We start from the raw sequence: 26,544 nt of genomic DNA, 5'->3' as shown, positions 1-26,544 counted from the left end.
CACCGCCGCCACCGCCACCGCCACCGGATCCTTCTTCTTCTGTTCCTTCCTCCGCAAATCGATATCCAGTTTGCATATTTAATTTATTGATTTCACGCGGCCATTGCAGAAATCACCATGCCACTCGCTGATGTTGCCGTTGCCCCCTGTCCACGGTCTCCCGCTCTTTGTGGCGCCGTTGCAGCATTAACCAGAGTTCAGCAATAATTACTTTTTGTAATTAGTTGCAAGTCCAAAGAGAGAGACGCGTTCCGGGAGCCGGGTGCTGTGTGTGGCTGGACGAGGGGCATAAAGATTGATAACGAGCTAATGAATGTAAATTTCATACGTGGCCTGTCAGTCAGTACGTCAGTCCGTCAGCGGGGCAGTCAGGAGAACAGTGGGCCTGGGGGGTGGGAGGGTTGTGGCGTTGCCTCGTCATTTATGAGTTGCAAAAACCTTCTCGGGAGCCCTGCAACTTAAATTAAATTTCGCGCTAAGCTCGGCTTCCGTTTCGCTGGTACTCGTGCTTGGTGGTCGCAAAGGTCTTTCAAGGTACAGTAGGTAGTCCCTATGGTAGAAAAAGGAATTCAAAACCATGGAAGAAAATTAAATGTGTGTTTTGAGAATTTTCTTTAAAGATAAATATATTGATAGATAGACGAAATCTGTCCATGGAAGATAATATACAAAACTGAAAATATTCGATATGTGAAATAGTACTTTCTACTGGTATGGTAATACAAATATTAAGACGAATTAAGAGTGTGAGTTATACGAATTAAACAGTCCCTAACTCAAACAAACAGTCTTTGGACCCACAGTAATGTATATCTAATTACTGAGTTTTACACAATTTGAAATTTATTTATTCCTTATCATTTCTCGTGAATCATCTCTACTGTACTCCATCGTACCCCTGAAAGGGGTATGCAATTCGTACATATGGTTAGAATCCCTTAAGACATGTCCTCTCGGGAGAACTGTCCTCTCTGTCCTCTCCTGTCAATCCCCACTGTACCCACTTAAGGGACCAGCTATGGAGGTGGAGCGGGCCAATGCAATTATGCAGCAGGGGCTACTTGCCAACAACATACATATATTGGTAATTAAGTAGATGGCTTGAGGTTCGAGGGCACCACTGCCCCCAAAGGAGGAGTGGACAGCGGAGAGATCTTTCCGTCCCGTTCCCGTTCCGCTTTTCCCGTTCATCTCCGGGACTGTGGGAAGGCTGGAAGGTGACGTTGACAAATGGGTTCATCAACAGCCCGAGTAGCAGCAGCGGTAGCTCCTTCTTTCGGGGATGGGGTTGGGGATGGGGGATGTGAGATGTAGATTCGGTGGGAGAAGAGCTACTAAGACAACGGCGGGAACGGTGGATGGGAATTAAATTTTGTAAAGTGAAAAGCGATTTATTTTTCGCCATTTGTGGCATGGTGGCTTGGTGGCTTGGTGCGGTCGTTTAATAAACAATTTAATAGCGCGCATAAATTTTTCCAGCCATCATACTTATAATAAACCCATTTGTCTTCGGAACGGGCCAGCGCTCATATGGCCCATGCCCCAAACCGCATGCTGCAGGCGGCATGCCGCATGCCTCATACCTCAACCTCATACCGCTTGCCACAAGGTGAGGAGGGTTATTAAATTATGCGTTTCAAGCGTAAAAATAAACCGTAGCAAATGGGAATATAGGACGCGACGCACTCTTCAGAGGTCTCGCCCTTAACGAGCCCTAATGACAGAAAGAGATTCTTTCTCTCTCTCTGTCTCTCTCTGGATCGTACCGTACTTTCTCCCCGCGTCGCGTCGGCTCCAATTAATCAGATATATTCGAATAAATCAAGTGCCATAAAAGTGACACAGCGTGAGAGATGCACAGAGAGCGAGAGAGAGATGAATATTTAATTAAGGCACGAATTAAAAATGCAAATAAAGTGGAACTACCATGGCGACCGACTCCTTTTATTATTAATCGATGCCCTCTCATAATTAGTTGGCCCTAACAAAGGCAACCCATGGTGCGGAGCTCTTTCTTGGGGGTTTTTCTATTAGCTAATTGGAGATCGGGAGACATTCGAGGCTTTGATTGCCATCTAGGGGGGGAGCCCAGACGACGCGTGCTAGGAGGGAGGCCTCTGCCCCCTCTCTCTCCCCCATCCATCCGTTTCTTATCTGAACCTCCGCCGACGAGCCACCTCTCACATGTATCGTATCATAGAGGATCTCCCTCCACTCGATTCTTATCTTCAAGAAGTAACAACATTCGGTATTACATTCTGGGACATCTTCAAATGAAACCGACAGCAGTTCCAGGGGTGGGGTGGGTTTGAGGACAGAGACATCTGCGTTCAGACCCATTTAACATGTCGAATCAAATCCAAAACGAGGTCATCTAATTGTTGCTCACTTATTTATTTATTTCTAGCGTAAAACGACGGACAGATTGATTTTAATTCAATATGATTGACGTCCGTTTTGGTGGCCCGATATCTTTTGGGAGCGATAATCTCTCGGAGGGGCATGGAGGGGTATGGAGTGGAAACCCCATTCAGGTGAGCGTAAGCCACGACCTAATCACAGTCATGTCGCTATCACCTCAAACACAAGCTTTTTAATTAAGCAAAAGTCGGAGGTGGAGGTAGAGCGGTGGGGATTCCAGAGATCGCTGATTTAGCGATAATTTCATTAGCTATTTGTCATCGGGGGTCTGGGCTTTATAGAGCGCCTGCTTAGCGGGAAAGAAAGGTTCCTGGGAATCCCAGGAACAACTTAATTAAGGCCATCGATCGGTCGATAGAGAGCGGGAGAGATCTCGCGACCGTTTTTGGCTGCGATCGCAGGCATCAAGCAATTTGTATTCAGGTATCACACAGCAACAAGTCATTTCACACTTTGATCACGGAGCTGCAGCTGCAGGAACACAGTCTGTGGACCTGTGAACGGGTCTGGCCTGGCCTGTGCCAAGCCTTGGCCAGGCCTTAAAAGGATCTGCGAGTCTGCGATTCAGCCAAGTTTGGAATGCGCTGCCTTGCATATATTAGTCGATTCTGTCGATTCTGTCCATTCTGTCGATTCTGGTGTCCCGCACCCGCATTCGTATTCGTATTCGCATTCGCATCCGCAAACACTCGAACCTGCACCTTCGCAGTAATTAACTTGTTTCAATAATTACGCATGCGCATTTGCACATGTTGCATGCCCCAGCCAGGAGTGTCTGTCTCTGCCTCCTTCCATGCCCATGCCCATGCCCATGCCCCCTCCACTTGTTACAGCTTGCAACAAGATTTTTGCATTGCGTGTGCTACGCACTGCCAGAGTCGAAGCCAGTCGGCAGACTCCACCGCACACAGGGGTATGATAGCTATCAGCTCAAGTTTGTTGTAAGAAAGGACTTGGGAGGAGATACTCCTTTGAGGGATTCAGAAGTGAATAGGCTGGTTGGAGATTGCTATAAGGTATTGATTGTGCGATCTGTCAACCAGCAACGTCCTCTCAGGGAAGGATTTGATAACTACAAATCGGAATCGCCTAGGAAGGCGATCCGTAGTGGGATTGTAGCGGATCTCCTTATAATACTTCCTCTTTTATTGGATCAAAAACGAAGCCCAAAAGGCTTGCAATTTTCAAAAATGTATCTAAAAAGTAGATTTAAACTCAAGGGAATCGTATTAGCTGTTCTGTTACTTTCGGTTTGTTCTATCTTGCTCCTTCCTTAAAAAATCAACCACATGTACTTTCTATATACGATTTTATACCTAATCCTGTTCCATAGAGTATCATTGCCTTCGTTAGTTGCCCAAAAAAGACCACAAAACAGACCAATTCTGTTGGAATGTTTGTTTTTGGGCAGCAAATTTATGCAGCAGCCGCCGCTTATTAAGAATTCGTTGGCCCATGCTCTGGTCCGTGCTCTGGTCTCCTTCCTCCTGGCTCCCCGCCCCAATACGGAGTCCAGGGTCTACTCTCCTCAGCGGACGCTGTCCGTTCGAGGTGGCAGTGGCACTTAATTATTGATAGCATTACAAACGCGGTTCAGTGGGTCACGGCGTGTACCCGTCAGTCGCTAACCAAAAGAGTCGGGCAGGAGCCCTTTGAGATCTCCATTTCAGGACTGGGCTCCACTATTCACAATTTATATATTTGGAATGTTGGGAATATTGGCAACAAACATTTGAACGTAACACTGTATACAATCTAATGACGGTGTGGTGTAATTTGTATGGGGCTTTGGAGGATAGAATCGTTGGGGGGACTACTGCATCATGCTGGCATCGATGTCATGCACCTCGACGTTCTCCATGCCGGGCATGCTCTTGACCATTTCGTTCATGTCGGCAGCACTTGTCGAGGAACCACCATCGCCACCCATGTCTCCGAGTCCGGCCATGCCATCCATTCCAGGCATACCTCCCATGCCACCCATTCCGCTGAGAGCAGACAATGCATCCATTTCGGACATTCCGCCGAGGCCACCCATATCGTCCATGCCTCCCATTCCGCCCATTCCTCCGGATCCGGCGAGTTTGGCGAGCAGATCCGAGTCTCGGACGTCGGTGATGACCACCTCGGTGGTGCCCAAAAGTGAGGCCACACCGGCGGCGTCCGAGATGGCTGTGCGCAGCACTTTGGTGGGATCGATGATGCCCTTCTCCAACAGCGATCCGTACTCCTTCTGCATGGCATCGTAGCCGTAGTCCCCGGTGCCGTTCAACACCTGGGCCACCACCATGCCGGCATCCACTCCGGCATTATGGGCAATGGTGAAGCTGGGCATGCGCAGGGCCTGGCAGACGATATCGATTCCCTTCTGGTGGTCCTTGTTCTCCGGCTTCAGTCCCTCCAGATGGGAAATACAGCGGAGGAAGGCGGTGCCGCCGCCGGGTACAATCCCCTCCTCGATGGCCGCACGCGTAGCGTTGAGGGCGTCGGTGACGCGGTCTTTCTTCTCGCTGACCTCCACTTCGCTGCTGCCGCCGATTTGGAGCACGGCCACGCCCTTGGTCAGGGCTGAGAGGCGCTGACGTACACGATCGGACTGTTCGGCCTTGGTCTTCGGGTCCTGGAGCTCGTCCTGGATCTGCTCGATGCGCATCTTGAGCATCTCGGGACGGGCCTTTCCATGGAGCAGCATGGTACTGTCCTTGGTGATGATGGCCTCGCCCACCTCGCCCATATCCTCCAGCTTGGCGTCCTCGATCTTAAGGAAGTTGACGTCATCTCCGAAGATTGTGGCCCCCGTGGCGGCTGCGATGTCCCCGAGCAGCTCTTTGCGCTGGTTGCCGTAGCTCGGGGACTTCACGGCACAGATCTGGAGATCCAGCTTGATTTTGTTGAGAACAAGGGCGTTCATGGCCTCTCCGCTGATGTCCTCGGCGATGATGATGAGGGGTCGGCGCTTGCGCAGCGACTGCTCTAGACCCCTGGCGATCTGCAAGACCGAGGTGATCTTCTTGAGACAGATCAGCACCAGGGCGTTGGCGAACTCCACCGTGCCCTTGGGGGTGTTCACGAAGAAGGGCGACAGGTAGCCAGTCTCGAAGCGCAGTCCCTGGATGACATCTAGCTCGTCTTTGAGGCGCTTGCCCTCCTTCACGGTGATCGTTCCCTTGGGTCCCACGCGGTCCGTGGCCTCGGCGATCAGGCGCCCGATCCCACCGTCGCCATTCGCCGAGATGGTGGCCACCTGCTCGATCTCCTGGCGCGTCTCCACCGGTCGTGACATCTGCTTGAGCTGCTCCTTCACGGACTCCACGGCCATCAGCACGCCTGCTCGGACCTCCAGAGGATTTCCACCTTTGGAGAACTGCTGGAACCCCGCCTTGACGATGGCCCTGGCCAGCACTGTGGCAGTGGTGGTGCCATCCCCGGCCGCTTTGTTGGTGTTGTCGGCCACATCCTGCACCAGCCGGGCGCCCATGTTCATGTGCTGGTCCTTCAGCGAAATCGCACGGGCCACCGTATAGCCGTCCTTGGTGATCTTCGGCGAGGTCCAGGGGCGCTCCACGATCACGCTGCGTCCCTTGGGACCCATGGTCACGGCCACGGCATCCGCCAGCAGATCCACGCCTCGGATCAACATCGAACGCGCCTCAGAACCGAAGCGCACGTCCTTTGAGTACAAGCGAAGGAAATTGCGATTTCCGCGCAAAGCGTCGCGCACACAATGGCGAAACATTTTACAAAATAGCGAAGAAAATTGGGAAAGTTCGGGAATATATTTGATTTGATAATTCTATAATTTTTCGACCTCGAAGTGAACACGTTGACTTTGAAACTAGAAGTGAGGAGGCAAGCACTGAGTGGAGTTTCCAAGGGCCTTGACATTGGGGGCCTTAGATTGAGCCCTACTAGATCACAGATTTTGTAATCGATTTTTTGTGTACAAAGTAGACTGGGCTTACGAATTCAAATAGATAAACCCGTAGATACCGCTGGGAAATTCCATGGGCCTGCGCTGCATGGCAGTGACCTCACTCCTTCGAGGAATTTCTCTACTTTACGCACATTTCCAATTAATTTCATTTCCGTTTCGTAGTCACGGCCCTTGCGGAACACATGTTTCAATCTTCAAAAGGTAGCGAAAACATTGAATCAATAATTAAGAAATGTCAAACATAAAACGAGAGGCCCGCGTCATGTGATAAGAAGAGGAACGGAACCTCGGACTATTTTTGGGTGCTCGCGTGACAAATCATAATTGATTGTTCGCTTAATTGAATTGGAGTCTGATAAGTGCGAGTACGAGTACGAGTAGTGGCCCAAAATAGTAGGTAGACAGACACAGATCCCCCCACAGATGTCAGTAACTCAGGGCCACCCATCCATCCATCCATCCATCCATCCATCCATCCAGCAGACCCGTGACGACCGACCCACCCGCACCCGCACCCGCACGTGACTCACATGACTCCCATAACTCCCAAATCACGGGCAATGTACGAGCACACTAATAAATTGTTAATGGCTTTATCACAGCTCCAGGGTGTACGATATAGCCCGATGGATAGCGGTCGTAAAACCATAGAAAACAGAAACATTCAGATAAGCGGAGATTGCCCTCGACTTGGGGTCTGGTCTCGTACTCCTCTTCCCACTCTCCGTTCTCCATTCTCCATTCTCCACTCTCCGCATAAGTCACTCGGGGGAATTGGTGGTCTTGTTGTGGTGTCCTCCTGCATAAGGATCGCCCGCCTGTCAGCTGCAAAATCAACTCATCAACATTGACAGCCGTTTCTCCATCTCCACCGCCATCTCTCCGATCTGAGATCGTATACGACAATCGTATCTATATGGCCATTCGCCTTTGCAATTGACGCGTGATTGGCATTCGCTATCCCCATCGAGAGAGACCATCAGCATCCACTCCAACTCAACGTTCTGAGCCCCCCAAAGATAGGCATGCTCGAAACGAGTTCTCCTGAAGATCCAAACCGATGGCTCGATGGATCGATCGATGGCTGGATCGTTTTTAAGGTGTCACCCACTTGGTATGGAGAGTGTGCGACCAGTTGGCAGTCATTTAGCAATGCATATTCAATTAGTGCAGAAAGTACGGGGCAAAGAAAGGAAGATCTCTTCTAAAGAGTGTATCCTAGGCTTCTGTACGTATGCCACAACCTTTGGCTCCTCATTTTATTTGCTAGAGATCCATTCCTCTGATACAGACTCCCAACTCCATTTCTTTGTAGCTTCATTTCCCGTCGGCTCTTCGTTTCAATCTTCCCTCTTTCTATTCATCTCAATCTGCATTCTGCCATTGTAATCCCCCTGTCTTCTGGTAATCAGAAACCCCAACAAACATTTAAACAGTCCCAGAGGTAGCGTTATTTAATTTGACTCAAAATCAACTCTTCCATTAGGCGGAGGCATCGGTCCAAATTGCAGCGCCGACACCTGCGCCTCCACCTGGCCGCCCTGTAACCGTAACCCCAGTGGTAAGCAGTGGTAAGCTCTCTCTTGCCTGCTCCCTCACTCTTTCTGGCTCTCTCTCTCTCTCTCTTTCCACTGATTTAGACACTGCTCTGATAGGCCACTCCCTGCCTTAGGAGTTGGCCAATCGGCGTGATGTCTGAGAGGCCTAAAGAGAGTCGCCGTCTCGCGTTTGTTGCTGGAGTGAGAAGTTGTTCATTGTCGTTGCTGTCGGTATCGGTGTCGTTGTTGTTGGTCTTTGTGTTTGGTGTTGTTGTCGTCGACAGGCAATTTACATGAAATCAAAATGAAACGTATAAAACAGGGGGACAGGCAGGGAAAATTACGGGCATAGTCGACCGGAGAATAAAGAGAGAAAACTACTGCAATGAAATATCTGTAAATGATGAAAAATTCTTGGATAACTAGAAAACGATTTGAAAATCCCGTCGGATAGGTAAGGTTAGTTATAGATTAGAAGAAGGAAATTTAGTGAATAATACTTGCAATTTTTTCTGACTTCTGCAGATTTGAGTTCCTTTTCTTGTATGTCATAGGGCTTCCACAATATCACTGACAACATCATAGAAATAGGGTTTTCCCTATATATTATTATCCAAAACATATGTTTATTTTCTCTTCTAATCAATCCTAGTCCTGATTACTCATTAAGTTCTTTCAGAGAGGTACACAAAATGCTGACAAGCTTCGCCAGTCATTCAATGTACCCCAGTTTGTGGGGCCTCTCTTTCTGGTAGAGCATTTCCATCTTCGAGCAGTCCACTCAACTTTTGTTTACTTAAACTTTTACCATTTTGGGGTAAGTGTTAAAGTGGCCGCCAGTCCCACCAGATCCCTGATATTCCTTGCGCGGATTTCTTGGGTGGGTGGCGGCGGGACTTAGACGGAAGGCTCACGGCTTGAGGTCTGGGTCTCTGGTCTCTGGTCTTGGTTTCGCTCTTTTGATATATTTTATGGTGCCATTGGCAGAGCTGATTGTTTTTTAAATTGTTTTTGCACGCGATTCGTGTTTGTCGGCTTTATGACTATAATACTCGTACTTGTACCCTCTCGTACTCGTACCACCGTACCCGTAGTCGTGTCCCCAGTCGTAGCCACGACCAACATTGTTGTTGTTGTTGTTGTTTTTGTTATAGTTGTTATAGTTTTTGGTTGTTTCTGGTGTTGCCGTAGCATAATTTAATTTGAATGCATATGGGACCCCAAAGTGGGTAATTGAATAAGTTTCTCTGCTGCCATTTCCAGTTCGTCTCAAATAGGATCGCTATCGTATCGCTATCGCTTTTCGTTTTTGTTGCTTTTTTATAAATTTGATTAGCGCCACGGCGCGAAAATATTTTGCACGATTCCCGCCCGAATCGCGTGCAGAAATTATGGAGAGTGGGAGCTCCCACTTGAGGGGTGCAAATATGGCAATTTATTTTCTGGCAAGACTACACCGCCCAAAAAAGGTATGCTTATTGATGTTTATCTACTGATTTTACAGTGTAAAAAATACCTTACATAAAAGCCCGAAAATGCAAATTGGTTTACTTCAAAACTGTTTCAAAATTATCCTACCCTTTGGCATCCCATTGAAATGTATCACACTTTTCCCGAGTGTAAGAGTTTCCCGTGGGCTGTTCGAACCCCCAATTGATATGTAAACATATTGGATTTTTAATATTCTTGAACACGCCGCTGAGTGGAAGTAAATTTACACACTGGACTCGTGTAAAGTTCAATTTCTGTTGGTTTTTCCTCGATGAATTTCGGGGAATTGCTGGAATAAATCAGCACGCGGCCACGCCCTTCACCAAATTCGATGCCAATTTCTGTGGCTTGTAATCAAAATCGATTTCTCATTTTGACACACACTTCGCCCCGTACAATATGCTTCCCATATTCCCGTGAAATTGAAAGTAATTTCGTTCAGAGAACCGCATGCTCACGTACGAAATGGAGGAAATTGTTCTTAATGTGATGTGATTATTTGTGATCCATTCATTTGGCGCATTATCCGAGTTATCCGTCAAAAAGGTTCGCTTAAGGTCGGACATTTGATTAGAGTAATCTTGTATCTGATTTTCGTTGGGGTATCTCATTGCTCGGCTGTCATTGAACTTGGGACTCAGACAGTCCCACCAGGCGGAAACGAATTCGAACTCGAAATATATATTTAGCAAGCAATCATGAACGAAACTTGGCTAATTGCCTGAGACCTGTCCCGGACTTTGGCTCATTAATCATGCTGAATAATGCATAATTCTGCTGTGGCTGTGGCTACTTTTTAATTAATTTGATTAGCATTGATCGCTTGAATGCGAATTATGAATCAATTTATGGCTCTGGTGTCTCTGTCTTTGATCTCAGATCTGAGATCTCTCTCCCTGTTTCCGCAGTGGACGCCGAAACGAGTTCGTTGCCTAAGTCTTTTGTTTCTCTGTCGCTTTCCCTCTGGCTGCCAGAGCTGCCAGCATCCGTGCTTTAATCATTCTGACAGGTCTCGCCTCGATTTGCATAATTTTGAACAACGTTTAATGCCGCGACACGCCCCTTAAATGATGCCGCTCCGGCGTGGGCCGCTGCCCCAACGATTCGATTATTGATCGGACAGATCATGAATATGCATTATGGGGCCCATTAATTGGACAGTTCACAAGATTGTTAGCTTCTTGAATGTGGCAGTCGGCTAGAGAGCTAGGCCACACTTGATGTTTAATTACTGCCTTGCAGCAGTGTCCCACAGAAGGGGGAAACTTTGCTGATGGACAGCCCACTTTCTTTGCTCCCATGTAAGTGCCATGAAATTCAATTAATAACCTAATCTATGGACAGGGTGAACCCCCCCCTGGCAGGGTCAGACCTACAGCAAAGGCCATGCCCAGTCATGCTCGGAGCCCTGTTGGAGCTCTCCTCTGGCTCTGGCTCTGGCTCTGGGTCGGAGCCGGACCACCTCTCACCAGATCCGAGACGAGACGAACAAATGTTTGCACAACATACGATAATGATGACAAGCCAAATTAGCTACTAATTTTCACACAGACACTCTCAAGCACACACACACGGATACTTTGAACGAGGGTCGTAGTCGTAGCGCCAGGACCTCACACAGCTGACGTTCGTTAGGGCTCTGAGTGGCACCTCACCGGAAGTGAAGTCGCGCAGGCGAGGGAGATCCAAAGAGTCTCGTTCTGAAATTGCCATAAATCAGCATTTGATTATCCTTTGTCCCGCCTAATTTTACCTCTCCTCTGGATTCCTCCCCTCTGTACTCGTAGCCACTCTTTTAGTTGTCATGTGCGTGTTGGTTTTCAATTTTAATTTATTAATTACTAGGCGGTGCATATGGAGACCAATTCGTTCGCTCGTTCCTTGGAGGATTCCTTGGCCCAGGGCTTCCGCTATTAGCGAAATCTTCTCAGTATCTCCCGTCTTCTTTCTGGGGGATCTGCCACGTCAGAGATGAGCGGAAAAAGAGCTGGAAAAAAAACCAAAAGAAAGCCCGAAATTGGCTTAGAATCTGCCAAATGGGCGGCGGCGGCAACTGACAGGCGTTCCAGACAACTGCCACTTGGCTACCCAAAATGCAAAGAGAGAGAGACGATCAGAGAGGATCACCTCGGGTGGTCAGAGGACGTCACTCAAATTGAAGTCCGGCAAATGAGAATTGCCCGAGACTGGCGAGTGGAGAGCGGGAGTGGTATTGAGGTGAGGCCTGCCCAATCTCCATCATCTCCATCTGGAGCTGAAGCTGAGGCTGGAGTTGTTGGATTTTTAATTAAGCGTGGCCTGCACCCGGGGCCTTTTCGTCAAGTAGCTCACTCGAACTCGAGCTCGAGCTCGGATCGGATCGGATGTGCTGCGGATGGGGAGCCGAGTGGCGGGAGTGCTTGGATTGCTGGGAGGTATATGAGGATGCTGAACAGGTCTTGTTAGTAATTTTTAATTTGAGCTCTTCTGACAGCTGGCTGTCATATAAATTTAATTGAATTTACATTTTTATTAATTGCCAAGTCTGCCCGAGTGCCCGAGTAGAGAGTAGAGAATGAGTGCTACCCGTTGGCATGAATGGAAGATGAGTTGCTCAAGAACAAGCAGAAGCACGGGCCTGCTCTTGCAGTGGCCTGGCCTGGCTACTCATCCACTCTTCATCTTCTCTGTGGTTCACTCTCTGAATGAATTTAATTTGAGATGATTTGTTGATGGTTTCGTTGCGGTGATTTCTTGCTGACTAATTTAATGTGATTTTTAAATTGCCAGCAGACTGCAGAGCTTCAGTTTGATGCTGGGACTTTGGCAGCGGCTGAGTGTGTGGCCTGAAGCGGGGCAAGACAGGAGAGGAGACGAGATTGATTTGGGGACCGGCAGGCGGGAGGAAGAACATTTTTACGGAATTAATGAGATGACACGCCTCTCCCTGGGAGACTCCTCTCACACCCCTCCATATCTCTCCCCTACGATCATTATGAACTAATCTAATTTGCAAGCTGTGCGATGACAATCGAACTGCAGCATATTCAATATCCCCATTCAGATCCTCCTCCTCCTACAGTGGCTGTCGAGCGCTAACGAGAGACCCTTCCCTGAGACCCTTCTTTCGGGCAGTTTAATTCGCAAATCAAACAACCTCGGGGCAGAGCTCGGAAATTCGCGCATAAGTAAATTAAAAATAAATTTATGTCCAGTCCAGAATCCGGGGGAAAAGGAGGCTGGAGATGGGGCAGTATGTGTAAACGGGTTCCAGACTGGGGCGGGGATCGTTTTCAACGATCGCGAATGCAAATCCAATTAAAATTTCCCAACTTCGGAGAAGGTTTTGGGGGGCTATGGCATGGCTATCGCATCCTGCGACTGGCGCTAAGCCGTAAAACGAAGCTGTGCGCTGATTTAAAACACTGCGGGGCGTTCTTATTGATTAAATACAAATTGCGTTCATTCATCATCAGCCTTGTTCTGGCTGTTTCTATTACTGTTTTTGTTGTTATTGCTGCGTCTGGCAATTAAATTACGATTTGCAGTTTCTGCTCTGCTGGTAATTTGCTTGTTCCGCATATAAAACACAATTAAACTGCCAAAGCAAGCAGCGGCAGGTCGTAAAATGCACTAAGGAGTAAATTAATTTTCAAAATCAATAAAATAGCGGGCACTGTGCTGCCAACTTGTGTGTATTAAGCGTTAACAGAGGATTTGTCTGGGTTAACAGCACCTTGAGTGCACGTTTAAAAGAAATTCTGATATCGATAAAATGTAAACTTAAATCGATAGCAAATTTATAAATTCTTGAACTTCTCTTTCTTCTTCCACTCTGTTTCGCTCATTTTCAATAAAAGCAAGAGTTTAAATTAAACCAGTCATGTAGAAAATTGGTTAATTATTCGAATAAAATTATGTGGGCACGACTGAAAGATCTATTTAGCTAGTATTATTCGACGGAAGATCAAAAAACGAGGAATATGTATAATATTCGTCAGTATATTTACGGTATATTTTGAAAATGAGGCGGTATGTTTCGGTATATCTCTGAGGGTCGGACGGTATATTTTATCGATAAATCCGCGGTCACACTGATCTCAATGTGTGTGGGTTTCCCGTGGACGGCCGTTTTGAAGCCCAACTGTGGCCCACAACTCCGCCCTGCCTCAGCCCCCAGACCATCCCGGCGGTGCTCTACATGGTAAATCGGACAAAACATTTCAAACCATTAATCTGACCACAAGACCATCGCTGAAACTGGCCTGGAAACTGGGACTCACACTGGCTACCGGAACCACCATCGTCCTAAAGCCAGCCGAGCAGTCAATGTGGTGCACGCCGTCAAGCACACCTTTTTAAAGACTTTAAAAATGCAACAGAGAACCTACTGATATTGCATTTGAGGTGCAACGCGACCAAGTTAAGGATGAAGATGGAGCGAAAAGACTCTAGACGAGTGTGCCAGGTTACCACTACCACAATGCCTTCTATAAGGACCCCAGGTCCGAAGGCGACAACAAAGTCGCGACCAAAGTCAGAACGAAATAGGAACACTAAGAAATCTGAAGAAAAGAGACGAAGTGCCGCATGGTTGCTTGGATGAGGCCTCGACGGCGGGGTTGATGCAAGCACATAAACGGAGCAGGACGTGGTGTCTATGATGAGCTTCCATCTGCGTCGCAAAAAGGCTGAGTACCTGCAGATATATTCGTCTCATTTGTCATCTCATTGCATTTCGAACAGGACTGGACCAAACCCTGGCGGCCAAGCTTACACCAGAAGAGTACGTCAAGGAGACTCATGCCGTGCCCGGGTTTACGGAGCTGCTGGCTCCTGCATTCCCAACAAGACGCGTCTGGACAGATTGTGCGCCACAACGGCAGCGCAAGGGCATCCGCCATTTGCAGGCTTTGTACGTGTCCCACCTGCACGCGGATCATCACATTGGATTGATTGGACTGCTGAAGGAGCGCAGACAGCTGGCCCCGAAGGAAACTCGCTGCTCCTACTTGCGCCGCGGCAGATCGAGCCATGGGTGGAGTTCTAACACGGATAGCTCTTGGCGAGACTCCTGACTGGAGAGGCAGTGGCACCATTGGGTATAACTGCCGCCACTGCCAAGTCACCAGTAGGAACTGCCAAGCCGCCAGTACGAACAGCTGCTTAAAATCTTGCGAGAGGCTTGACGATGCTGTGGATGATCGAGTTCAGCCCAACAATCAACCGTTGCGGAATGAGAGGAGCAGCAGCAAGGCAAGAAGGTTAATTCTGGTTGAAAACTTGTGGATCAGCGTGTGGTCGCAACTAATCTCATTGTCCTATGTAGGATGCCGATCAGGATTTCTACTAAAACCAGTACAGTTCGGCTAACTCGTCGTAGTCCTGGGTGGGCATTGATGACTATTTGGATGAGGCTCTGGTCGAGGACTATGGAAGCACAACAACTAGCCACCTATCGATGGGCGTAAGTTATCTGTTTTCTCTTTTGTTCCACATACTTATAATCCGTTTGTACAGAGCAAGGAAAAGAACCCGGCCGCAACGAGTTGCGTTACTATTGGCGATCAAGAGATCATGGACTGCAAAGAACAATTCGACAAGCAGCGGCAGGCAACATTACTTGGGCCGAGCCGGGCAGTAAATGTAAAAGTTGTACAGCACATTCTTAAAAGCGAGCTCCGGCGGTCTTAAGCCTTCTGCACCATGTTTTACATAATCGGTTTTGACCGGGTAACTTTTCCTTATTTCCCCCCTATTCATCTTTTCCATTTATTATTTTTTCTTGGTTCTTCTTTTTTCTATTTTTGTATTCCCTCCAGCTCCAGTGGCCAAAAAAGTGCTATAGAGCGATTCCCTCTTCTTACCCCACCAGGTAAAGTTATTAAGTTATTATTTATCCATTTACTTTATTCAAATCATTCTTTAATTTTAGGAGGTCACCCCTCCGGTGGCCATGAATACCTCTTGCATGCCCGCGGATACCGAAATACCCACCATCGTTTAACTGGTGCTTCACACTTCTGGTCCTCCGGCTTAGCTGAGCGAGTGGGCGCTCGATGACGGCTGTCCACTCTAGGCGCCTACCGGCTGAAATCGCGAGCTCCCCACCGGCTCCTGGGACATGATTTTCATCGCGCGAGCTGTGGCCTCTAGCCTGGACGACCTTTGGGTCCTCTCGGGATGTGTAAGGGATGTGCTCCTGGCTGGACTGTGGCAGACACTGGCTGTCCTGCTACGGGCCAAAGCCATGATGCCACTACTGTGTCGCTGAATCGACAATGTGGCGTCCCATCCGCTGCAGCAGGGACCACTGATCGACAGCAGAATTGTGGGCTCACGCCCACGGTAATCAAACGCTGGACTTCAGCCTCGAGACGCGTAAGTGAAGGAGTATTTAATTGTGCATATATTTTAAAATGTATCTTCCTTCACAGAGGGCTTATGTACCCTATCCAAGCATTACCGAATCGTATCCCAGCAGGACAAAAGCGCACCCCTTGCAAGAGCCCAAACATAACAAGCCGACGTCACATTTCGACCTGGCCATTGAAAACTATCTCAAGGACTTTGGCTATGGCAACCAAGGGAGGGATACGCGGACTACCAGACTATAGATAGATCTCGTTGTTAATAGGTTTAATAGGTTTAAGGATACACACGTCTATACATTTAGATAGTAGAGATAAATATTTTCAAATTGTTTATTTCTTTATACTAAGTTAACGATATGATGAATAAAACTATTGAAAAATTATCCTTACTGTATCCTGTATTGGGGAAACAATCCCGACTCCAAAAAGGCGTGGCACGCCCAGATCGGTTCAAAATTAACGGAGAAAACTAAATATTTTGGATTGGGGAAAATGTCCTTGATCCTTGATAAGGACTCCATAAAATCAGGGACGTTTTTCCGATCAAAGGAAGCCGTCGCATGTCCCAATCGGGCCACAAATAACGGAGAAAACAAAACGGGTTTGTAATTTGTTATTTTTGAAAATGTAGTTCAAGAAATCACCAATGGGGTCGCCACCGTACAAAAGAGAAAAACTCGCGTCAAATAGCCAAAATCTGGATGGGATACCAGGCGAACAGAAATCAGCAGCAAGCAACTGTAGCAAATGTAAAAAAATGGTGCATACTTTTGGGGGACCACAAATTTTTTTTAAAAATTCAGTTACCTTCTGCTGATTTCTGTTCGCCTGGTATCCCATCCAGATTTTGGCTATTTGACGCGAGTTTATCTCTTTTGAACGGTGGCGCCCCCATTGGTGATTTCTTGAACTACATTTTCAAAAATAACAAATTACAAACCTGTTTTGTTTTCTCCGTTATTTGTGGCCCGATCGGGACATGCGACGGCTTCCTATGATCGGCAAAAACTCCCTGATTTTATGAAGTCCTTTTCAAGGACCAATGATCAAGGATATTTACTCCAGACATATATATCTTCTTTACTCCGTTATTTCAGGCCCGATCAGAGCGTGCGACGACTTCCTGTGTTCGGAAAAATGTCCTTGATTTGATGGAGTCCTTATCAAGGACTAAGGATAAAGGGTATCTCCTTTAGACATATATAAATCTTGTTTTCTTCCTTATTTGTGGCCCGATCGGGACGTGCCATGGCCCTCGTGATTACAAAAATGTCCTTGATCATCCGCAAGGACCTCAACGAACCCAACCGTACATATCTAGTTTTCTTGGCTATTTGTATGCCGAACGGGACATGCGACAGCTTCCTGTGTTCGGTATAACATCCTTGATCTAATGCAGTCCTTATAAAGGACCAAGGATTAAGGATATTTTGTCAAGACATATATATCTCGTTTTCTCCTTTATTTGTGACCCGATCGGGGCGTGCCATGGTCCTCCGTGATCAGAAAAGTATCCTTGATTTGATGGAGTCCTTATTAAGGATCAAGGATATATTCTCTAGACATATATATTTTTTTCCCCCTTATCTGGGACCCGATCGGGGCGTGCCATAATCCCACGTGATCAGAAAAATGTCCTTGATCCTTCGGTAAGGACTCCAAGAATACATATTTAACTTGAGGCCCGATCAGGACGTGCGACGGCTCCCTGTGATCGAAAGAACGTCCCTGATTTTAATGAGTCCTTATCAAGGATCAAGGACATTTTCCCCAATCCAAAATATTTGGTTTTCTCCGCTATTTATGAACCGATCTGAGCGTGCCACGTCTTTTTGTAGTCGGGATTGTTTCCCCGATACAGGATACAGTAGGGATAATTTTTCAATAGTTTTATTCATCATAACGTAATTTAGTACAAAGAAATTAACAATTTGAAAATATTTATATCTACTATCTAAATGTAATAACAACGCGATCTATCTATAGTCTGGTAGTCCACGTAACCCTTCCTTGGTTGCCATAGCCAAAGCCCTTGAGATTGTTGTCCATGGCCAGGTCGAAAGATGATGAAACTGGATACAACTCGGCTTGTGGCAAAGCGTAGGGTACATATATAAGTCCTCTGTGAAGGAAGATACACTTTAAAATATATGCACAATTATATACTCCTTCACTTACGCGCCTCGAGGCTGTAGACCAGCGGTTGATTCCCGTGGGCGTGAACCCACAATTCTGCCGTCGATCAGTGGTCCCTGCTGCAGCGGACAGGACGCCACATTGTCGATGACTAGCACAGTCCAGCCAGGAGCACATCCCTTAGAACTCCCGAGAGGACGAGGAGGTACGGCGGAATCACCCAATGACCCTGGGATCTAATCCAGAAAGTTCATTTAAGAAGTTTTCGGTGTATGAAGGGGCTATATGGTTAGTATTCTATATTCTGTATGGTTATTAATGCTATACAACTAAAATGATCACCAGTATTATATTAGTATATTATACTCCACCGAAAATAATGAAAATGGAATAATTTTAGCGCAGTTCAGGTGAAAGGCATCGTGTTTTTTTAAGTTGTTTAAGTTCAGATGAAGTTGGCACGGACCTACAAAAAGAATTTGAAATCAAATAATAAGTCGTTAAATTGTTTAAATAGATGGGGCTTAAGTGGGCTAAGGTCGTATTTTCATCGGAATAGTATTATAAAATAATAGTATTTAAAATAAACCAGTCAAGTAGAAAATAGGTTCATTAATTGGATAGGTTCAAAATTATGTGGGAAAGGCTGAGAGATCTATCTCGCTTGTAATATTCCACGGAATATCTAAATCGATGAATATGTTTTCCAATCCTTGACGGAGAATAATTAACCCATTGTTGACCATTGGGTATTTTAATATATCACCGAAAATAATAAAAATTTAATAATTTAAGCGCAGTTCAGGCGAAAGATACCGTGTTTTTTTTTTTAAGTTCAAAGAAAAGATGGCATGAATCTAAAAAAAGAATTTGAAATCAGTAATATTTCCCACCATTTACCTCAAGTCGAACTGTTTAAATAGAGGGGGCTTTAGTGGCTCGTTTTTCTATCACTGGTCACACTGGTTAGTTAGCTCTCTGTATTTTTATTTACTTTTTTTATGTAAACTAGTTAGTTTACTCTTCGCATCGCCACGATAACCTCCTCTCTCACTAAATCGTGATAGAACTATTAGCAAGGGAATACAAGCAGAATTATTCCAGCCCCACCGAACTCAATGAGGCAGCAGGAGGCGCAACAGCTGTTTGTGTTTTGCTGAGGGAACTCCGAGGTGTGTAATTGCATGAATGAATTCGATTCTGAGGGCTAATCGAAAGCGCAGCAGAACAATAGAAGCCAGCTCAGGGTCAGCAATACACCCGAATGCATCGAAACGACGACGAGGAGCGCCTCATTGAGAGCGCGGATCAGGACGATGAGGAGATTCTTGGGGCCGAGGGAAGTTTCGTTCCCGCCTTTCGACCCCATGATCCGGAGTACGACATGGGGGACGAACGTTGCCTGCTGGAGCGACAGGAGGATGAAGTGGTCCTAGTGTCGAATGAGCCCGCATCGGGAAAGCTCTTCACCTACGTGGTCTTCTACCTGCTTGGCATTGGAACGATGACGCCGTGGAACTTCTTTGTGACAGCGGAAGATGTGAGTATTCATGAAATATTTCCACCCGCATTTTCCTTTATGAAACTGCACTTCGAACCTGCATGTGGGCCAAGCGTAAATCTGCCGCCGTTGTCGTCGCCAGCGTCGACGTCTAAGGCGCGCTTATCTGCTTTGGCATTGTTTGTTTATTTTTGTTTTGTTACGACAGTTGTTGCTCGTTTGTGGCTATCGTCTTTAGGTTTTCTTTGTTTTGCGCTAATTATGGGGTTGAGTCACCCTTCAGCCCTGGCTTATACGAAAATGTGCTAACTCGTTCTCTTTTTTTTCATCCTTTCACAGTATTGGAAGTACAAATTCCGCAATACCACTCTCAATGGCAGTGATCCGGACGAGGAACTCACGCCGCTGCAGAAGAGCTTCACCTGTGATTTGGCCCTCACGGCCACCATCTCTGGCACGGCCTTCCTGCTCCTCAACGCTATCTATGGCAATCGGATTTCACTAAGGGTCAAAATGCTGGGCACGATGTGGACCATTCTCGTTCTGTTCGGCGTGACCACGGGCTTTGTGGAGGTGAACACGGATACCTGGCAGGAGCAGTTCTTCCTGATCACACTGATCATTGTGGTTCTACTGAACTGTGGGTGCATACATTTCACGTGTCACATTTATGGCTAATGTTCGACTCCTTTTACAATGCAGCCTCTGCGGCGACCATGTCGGGTGCCCTTTATGGCATCGCCGGCCTGTTCCCCTCAGAGTTCATAACAGCCGTAGTCAGTGGACAGGCCTTGGGAGGTATCCTTACCGCTCTGGCCTTCATCCTGGTACTAGCTTTTGACACGGGCCCCAACACGACGGCCTTCATCTTCTTCATCGTGGGCGGCGTGGTCATACTGCTCTGCATTGTCTGCTACATGATCTTGGTGCGACAGCCGTTCTTCAAGTATTATCTGGACGGCGGCGACAAGTACAAGGTGATTAGTGCGATACCCTCGCACAGCCGTAACGAAGAGACGGAGGGCGTGACACTTGAGCCGATTGCGCGGAAAGTGATGTCTAAAATATATCTACATGCCGTCTGCCTGGCACTACTCTACACGACCACGCTGTCTGTCTATCCAGCAGTGACTGTGCTGATGCAGTCCGAGCATTCTGCCAGCCACACCGAATGGACGGGTATGTATCATAAACTCTCTTTCGGATTGTGTCATAAAATTATTCATTGCAGATATATACTACCTGCCTGTGGTCAACTATCTGTTCTTCAACTGCGGCGACTACTTTGGACGCCTCTTGGCTGGCTGGCTGGAGCGTCCCATTAATCAGCAAACCACGCTTTTGCTGACCATAGTGCGCATGCTCTTTATTCCGTTCTTCTTGTGCTCCAACACAAGCGAGCACAACTTCCTGCCTACTCTGGTGCAGCACGATTATTCGTTCATCACAATGATGATTGTATTTGCCTTATCCAACGGGTATTTGACCAATATCCTGCTTATCATGGCGCCTAGGTTAGTAGCACTCTTTGACTGTAATATCATAAGATCTGTAGAACGTCCAATATGTACATTCTTTCAAAATTGTATTGTATTGAAAGCTACGCCAAACCGCCCCCGTCTTAGTTAATGCTGCTTATTCATTCAAAATGAAAATTTCCATTTGCTGAGCGAACGTTTGCAATGCAAATTTCAGCATTGACTTATTTCATTGCCATGTTATCGGACCAGCACTCGGCGTAGCTGCACTCTACAGAAGCTATAGTGATAATTTCGCCCCATCCCATATGCTCCCCAGAGTAATTTTCTGATACTACTGTGCACTACTTACTAATCATGTATTTTAAACATTACAGGAGCGTCAAGCAGCACGAGAAAGAGTTGGCGTCCTCCATTATGGCTGCTGCTCTGAGTGTCGGTATGGCTGTGGGATCCCTGCTGAGCCTCTGTTTCGTTCAGATGTTGTAACCTGCAGGACCTGATGTACCTGCCGTTTTCAATGGTGCCTTAGCCAATTTTATGTATAAGTTTTATGTTTTTATGTTACCTGATGTTCTTCAAATCGTTATAGTTAAGCATTTAGGTCAAGACCTTGTCGTGTCCCGTGTCGATTTCAAATCGTTTTGTGATCGTCTAGTAGCTCCAAAATTCGCCATTAATCTGAGAGATTCTTTTATATCACATGTATAATAACATTTAGCTTGTAAGTTTAAATTTTTTGAATATTTTTCTAGAAATATAACGTTCTAAACACTTTTTAAACGAAGTCAAGGCAAGATATTTTCTCTTGGTTTAACGTTTATTTGTAGTTTTCTGCAGATCACAACAACAATGTGGATTAATTTAATTGTTTTATGCTTTCGATATTATTCATTGTTTTAACTAATGAACTCCATTGTAAACACTGACTTGTTTTAATTTCATTGATTTAAGAATTTACAGATTTGTATTTAATTTTTGTCCAATTTTATTGAGCGCCCTGTGCCGAGAACTGGAATCTTTGTGAGTTTGGGAAGGTATATCCTTCGCCGACCTACCCCTATTTGATCGAGATGTAGCGCCCTGCTCTAAACGATCGGGGAAATTCGGATTACGGGGCGTGGAGTCCAGAATGAAAGTCCGATCACAAAAACATATGCCACGGCCAGATCGGTCGATGCATAGTCGAGATATAGGCAAAGAAAATCTCGGTATCAGGCGAACAGAAAATGCCGGAGGGCATTTTTTACAACCCTTTTTTCTCTGCCATTTCTCATCCGATCTGGTCGTATTTTTTAGTAAGCGAACGTTTCAAAATAGATTTAAATCAAGGACAATAAAGACATTGTTGTTTTTCAACTAAATCGCTATAACCCTTGACATTTATATTCCGATCTATTCGTTACACGCCTCAAGGGTGTATTTTTCATGCCAGTTTTTGATGGGAAAAGTCATCTTGATCGAACGTATATCGTTTTTTTTCGGTTTCGCAACGCTTATAGGATTTTTTTCGGCCGATCTGCTCATGGAATTGTGTGTGGGGCACAGGGCGTTTTATTTTGAATGGAAATATACTGGTTATATGGAATGATATCCTTTTTGGGTCTTTGGGTGAATACTATATTAAATTCTTGCTAACATCAAGAGAGATTGGTTTCGGTAAACGTCTTATAAGTGCCTTGGCAATATTATTGCAACAATGGGGTTCCTCAATACATACATGTATATGTATATTTATATATAACGCTAGGGTGTCAAAACATTTATTTAACTAGATTTTTAAATTTAAGTATAAGGTTATTAGGCAACAACAAATTCGTCAGTTGCTCTGTCCAAAATTTCCATTTGCTATTTACGGCCTAAACTGGGTTTTCCATTTCCATTATATTCCTTATTCTTTTCGTGCCGTTTCTTCTTCCTTTTCTCTGTTTATCTGTTTATCAGTTTTTCTTGGTGTTTAACACCGATTTTTGCTTTTCAATTTAAATCTCATTTTCGTATAAGTTAATGTTTAGGTTTTACGTTAATGTTCTTTATCCATAACTTAGTTTAACAAACAAACACACACACGAACAACAAACATTGATTAAAGCCTTGTCATTGAAGAAGTGGGAAAGGCAAGGGGGATTCTTGTCGGTTGTGGGTGGGGGGTGTTTGGCGCATGCAAAAGATAAAGATCAATCTGCGATTAATAAAGCAACTACAACAACAACGATAAGTATAAGGATAAGGATAACGATTACGATAACGGTAGCGAACAACATCGACAGCACACAGATACAGATGCAGATACAGTTGAAAGAGTAATGCTTACACGTAGTACAACACCAAAACTATTTCGAATTTCTGCTGAGCTGGTAATTCTAATATACGAGTATGTATGGTTACTGTACTATATGCTGCTGTATTGGATTAATCGAGCCAATTATACAATTACATAAAGAGATATCAGCGTTTGCGTGGGGGTACACGTACACATAAACCCTCACACTCGCACGATAGACACCGATTGAGAGTAGACAACGATAAACGATAGACGATAGACAACCAACACCGATATCGATGCCATAATATCGAAGAACACGATACACATGTACAATATGTATGTGGCTTTATACCAATTCTCTGGTTATTGCTTGCTTGCTATACTCGGATATACTCGTACATAAGTATCTTGTGGAACAATCTTATTATGAAAAACTACGACACACATTCAAATTCAATTACAACATCAATTTGGGAGAGACACACACATTTAGAGAGTGCTAGAAGGAGAGAGAGATACGGGAGATCTCTCAATCCAGCTGGGGAAAGATTCTTGATAGTCGATTCTTGAGTAATGGGAAATTACAACATCTAAGGTGGTTCTGCCGTCCAGTGAAATGTACTTTCAACTTTCAACTTTGTTTTTGATTTATCTCATAGTGTTCGCTAAGAATTATGTTTTGTATCGTATCTTTTTTGGGGGTAGGGTATGTATGCTGAATTTTGGATTTCGTTACAAGGCAGCTTGGGTAAGTTTTTTTTTTGATTCCAATAGTTTCTTTTTCGTTTTTGGTTTTCTTTCTGATTGGTTGGTGTTCGATTACCTAGGAGAGTGGTGACTGGTCTGGTCTACAACAAAGGTTAAATATACTCGTAAATTTGCATATTTTATTGTTTGATTGTCTTGAGGCTTGTTGTTCTTTTGGTATATATATATATATATATATATATTTTTGTTTTTCTTTTTTTTTGGTGTTGTAGGTTGTGCGTCGTCTGTGTGTGTATAATGTGTATGCGTGTGCGTTAGAATAATGCTTATAACAAATTAAGAACTAAGAAAAAATACAAAATACAAAGTAAAGACCCTTAATGTTTAAAAGGGGGAAATCAATTCGATAGAGAATTTTATTGGAGTTTTTCTATCAACTAAAATGAACGTAAGAATAGTGACTGAGGGAAAAAAAAATCATTAATAAATAGCAACCAACCGATAAAATAATTGACTAAATGTTGGCTTAGACTTGTTGGCGGCTTCCGCCGCTGCTGTGCGCACGAGATTCATTCCATTCCACAAATTATGCGGAAATTGTGCGAGCGAGCGCCCTTAAGCTAATCGTATAAATTGAATTAATTAAAACTGATATAAAAGAGTAATACACACAACCACATTTATCATTAGAAAATGGAGCACTTGACGCGATGCAGACTCCCGCCCATTCCAGGCCTGACCTGTCCCTGCATCGCCTAGTCTGCTTGACCAAATAAATTATACTTAGATTCTGTCACGTTTTCTGTTCTGCTTAACACTTAGACACTCACAGTTTCGCCGAATTTCGAGTAGGAAGAAACCGGTACGGCTCGGCTCCGCTTTGGATCCACATGGATCCTCGTCTCGCCCATCCATGCACTAGATATAGACTGATAGTTACAGTATACAGATACAGATATATAGATACATTAACAGTTACACTACAAATACATCATACATCATACATACGTCGTACATGCGAGAGCGTTACATTCTAGTTTGTTCAGTATGAAAAAGCGATTTCTTGCACTGCCTTTCCGGGTTAGGCTTAGGATTTAGATACCCTAGGATCTAGAGTCGAGGTTGAGTTCCCGTCGAAAATGTATTAGCTTAAGAACTACGAAGACTTTTTGTTTTGTTTTCTGTTTTCGGTTTTCTGTCGACAATACTGAAGACCGACTGAAGAACTAAAGAACCACTTTCAAGAATGGAGAGTTTACGTCTTCATCTCCGTTGCCGCCGCGATGCTGTGGTGCGACCTGGCCGGCGACACCGAGGAGAGTCCGCCCGCAGCTCCGGCATCCAGATTCAGAGTGAGATTATTGCCCGAAATGGCCGACGAGCTGGAGCCCGAGCAGCCGTGATGATGGGGTCCATGGAAGAGCACCAGGAAGCCATTGTTTGAGACGCAGCTGCGAGATTCTGCATCCTTATCGAGTATTTGACGAGCCTTCGAATAGCAGAGAATATTGTTAGAAGAAACACGGAACGGATACGTATGGCTGGAGCCACCCACCTTGGAGCGATGATCGGCCAGGGCATTGCGCACTGAATCGTGCTGCTTCTGCAGGTCGTCTGTGCGCCTGTCGAACGTCTGCTTCAGACGCACTCGCTCAGCCACTCCCCGCTCCACCACAGAGCTGGCCACCTCCCGCTTCATCCTGGAAGAGAAGAGAACATCAATGAAGGCGGAAGAACCCAGAGGATGTCTGGATACCCACCTGACCAGCTCGTCGCGATCCCTGTGCACTGTGGCCAGATTCTTAACCTCGTTGCGGCGTGCCTCCTGCAGCTGGTGCATCACCTCGCCGGTGACCTTGTCCAGGGAGGCCTTCAGCTGCTTCATCTGTCCCGTTTGGGAGGTCTTCAGCACCTTCTCGGCGGCGGTGTAGATGGCCTCATGGTACTTCTCCTGCAGCTCGCGGTACTGGGCCGTATACTCGCGACAGGCGCTGCGCAGGCGCGATTCCTGGGTGCCCTCCAGACTGCTGCCACCAGCTAGATCCTCGCCAGCGTCGGCAGCGCCGGCACTCTCCTCGCTGCTGTCGCCCAGGTCGAGGGGGCAGGCGGGGATCTCGACGCCCGGTTCGCTGTTCGGAGAGAGACAATTACTAATTTCAACGGCGTCGTCTGGCAGTGGCACACTCCCCACAGCGAATCCCGCCGCACACTTACAGACTCTTGTTGCTCAGCCGCTTCACCAGCTTATTGGTGATGGCGAACTTGGGCTTCTTGCCCTCGAGGGGACTGCTCTTCTGGCCGGCGATCTTGAGCTTCTCCTTGTCGTGCTTCTTGCGCAGCGACTCCAGCTTCTTCTCCATCTCCAGGCGCTTCTCCTTCACCGACTTGTGGTCGAGCAGCTTCTCCAGGGGCTCCGCCACCACGGGATCCACGTCGAACTGCGAGGACTCAACCTGACGGATGGAGGTGCTCACCGTCTGGTCCAGCGAGTGCTGGTGCTGGATACTAGGAGCCACAATGGATTCGCTGTCATCGCCCGCTCCACGCCCACCGCCCCCGCCGTCTGTGCGGTCCGTTGGCGGCTCCACACTCCAGGCGGCCGCCGCAGAGATGCTTGCCCTGTGCTTGGGCGAGGTGGCGAGCGACTCGACCGGACGCAGCTCCTTCTTCTGGCCACCTACTTGGACGAAAACGACTGGAGGATCAGAGAGAGAATCG

At 46.3% G+C, this 26,544-nt stretch overlaps 3 protein-coding genes and 1 long non-coding RNA gene across 11 annotated transcripts in view; 2 read left to right on the top strand and 2 right to left on the bottom strand.

Moving 5' to 3' along the window:
- Positions 1-4,094: 4,094 nt before the first annotated feature.
- Positions 4,095-6,272, bottom strand: LOC108163944 (60 kDa heat shock protein homolog 1, mitochondrial). Its single transcript, XM_017299483.2, has one exon. The coding sequence runs from the start codon at positions 6,155-6,157 to the stop codon at positions 4,235-4,237; it is 1,923 nt and encodes a 640-aa protein (XP_017154972.1). The 5' UTR covers positions 6,158-6,272; the 3' UTR covers positions 4,095-4,234.
- Positions 6,273-13,430: 7,158 nt separating this feature from the next.
- LOC108164125 lies at positions 13,431-16,120 on the top strand. Of its 2 annotated transcripts, XR_001775788.2 has the most exons (7): positions 13,431-13,567; positions 14,110-14,627; positions 14,693-14,830; positions 14,884-15,096; positions 15,186-15,238; positions 15,299-15,744; positions 15,801-16,120. It is a non-coding gene; the product is annotated as an uncharacterized LOC108164125 (long non-coding RNA). The 2 variants fall into 2 exon arrangements; XR_001775787.2 differs by having other exon boundaries at positions 13,434-14,627.
- A 2,716-nt stretch (positions 16,121-18,836) lies between these two features.
- Positions 18,837-21,781, top strand: LOC108162559 (equilibrative nucleoside transporter 1). Of its 3 annotated transcripts, none has more exons than XM_033394221.1 (6): positions 18,837-19,045; positions 19,100-19,413; positions 19,714-20,014; positions 20,077-20,553; positions 20,606-20,888; positions 21,230-21,781. In XM_033394221.1, exons 2-6 carry the CDS (start codon positions 19,138-19,140, stop codon positions 21,339-21,341), a joined length of 1,449 nt encoding a protein of 482 aa, XP_033250112.1. In that variant the 5' UTR covers positions 18,837-19,045; positions 19,100-19,137; the 3' UTR covers positions 21,342-21,781. The 3 variants fall into 3 exon arrangements, with proteins under 3 accessions (XP_033250112.1, XP_033250111.1, XP_017152844.1); XM_033394220.1 differs by having other exon boundaries at positions 19,097-19,413; XM_017297355.2 differs by having other exon boundaries at positions 18,837-19,413.
- A 2,443-nt stretch (positions 21,782-24,224) lies between these two features.
- LOC108162556 (1-phosphatidylinositol 4,5-bisphosphate phosphodiesterase classes I and II) overlaps positions 24,225-26,544 on the bottom strand; it is a 56,857-nt gene continuing 54,537 nt past the window's right edge. For 2 of the 5 annotated variants that reach the window (XM_017297349.2, XM_017297350.2), the window contains exons 14-17: positions 26,041-26,521; positions 25,587-25,976; positions 25,382-25,526; positions 24,225-25,315 (exon numbers count right to left, since the gene is read on the bottom strand). In XM_017297349.2, coding sequence (XP_017152838.1) covers positions 25,082-25,315; positions 25,382-25,526; positions 25,587-25,976; positions 26,041-26,521 — 1,250 coding nt within the window. In that variant the 3' untranslated portion in view covers positions 24,225-25,081. The remainder of the gene's footprint in view (positions 25,316-25,381; positions 25,527-25,586; positions 25,977-26,040; positions 26,522-26,544) is intronic. The other 3 variants (XM_017297351.2, XM_017297353.2, XM_017297352.2) reach the window with 3 other exon arrangements.

The sequence above is a fragment of the Drosophila miranda genome, chromosome 4, assembly GCF_003369915.1.
Source record: "Drosophila miranda strain MSH22 chromosome 4, D.miranda_PacBio2.1, whole genome shotgun sequence".
Lineage (NCBI taxonomy): Eukaryota > Metazoa > Arthropoda > Insecta > Diptera > Drosophilidae > Drosophila > Drosophila miranda.
The sequence above is the reverse complement of the archived record's forward strand: the minus strand, read 5'-3'. Positions and strand labels throughout refer to the sequence as shown.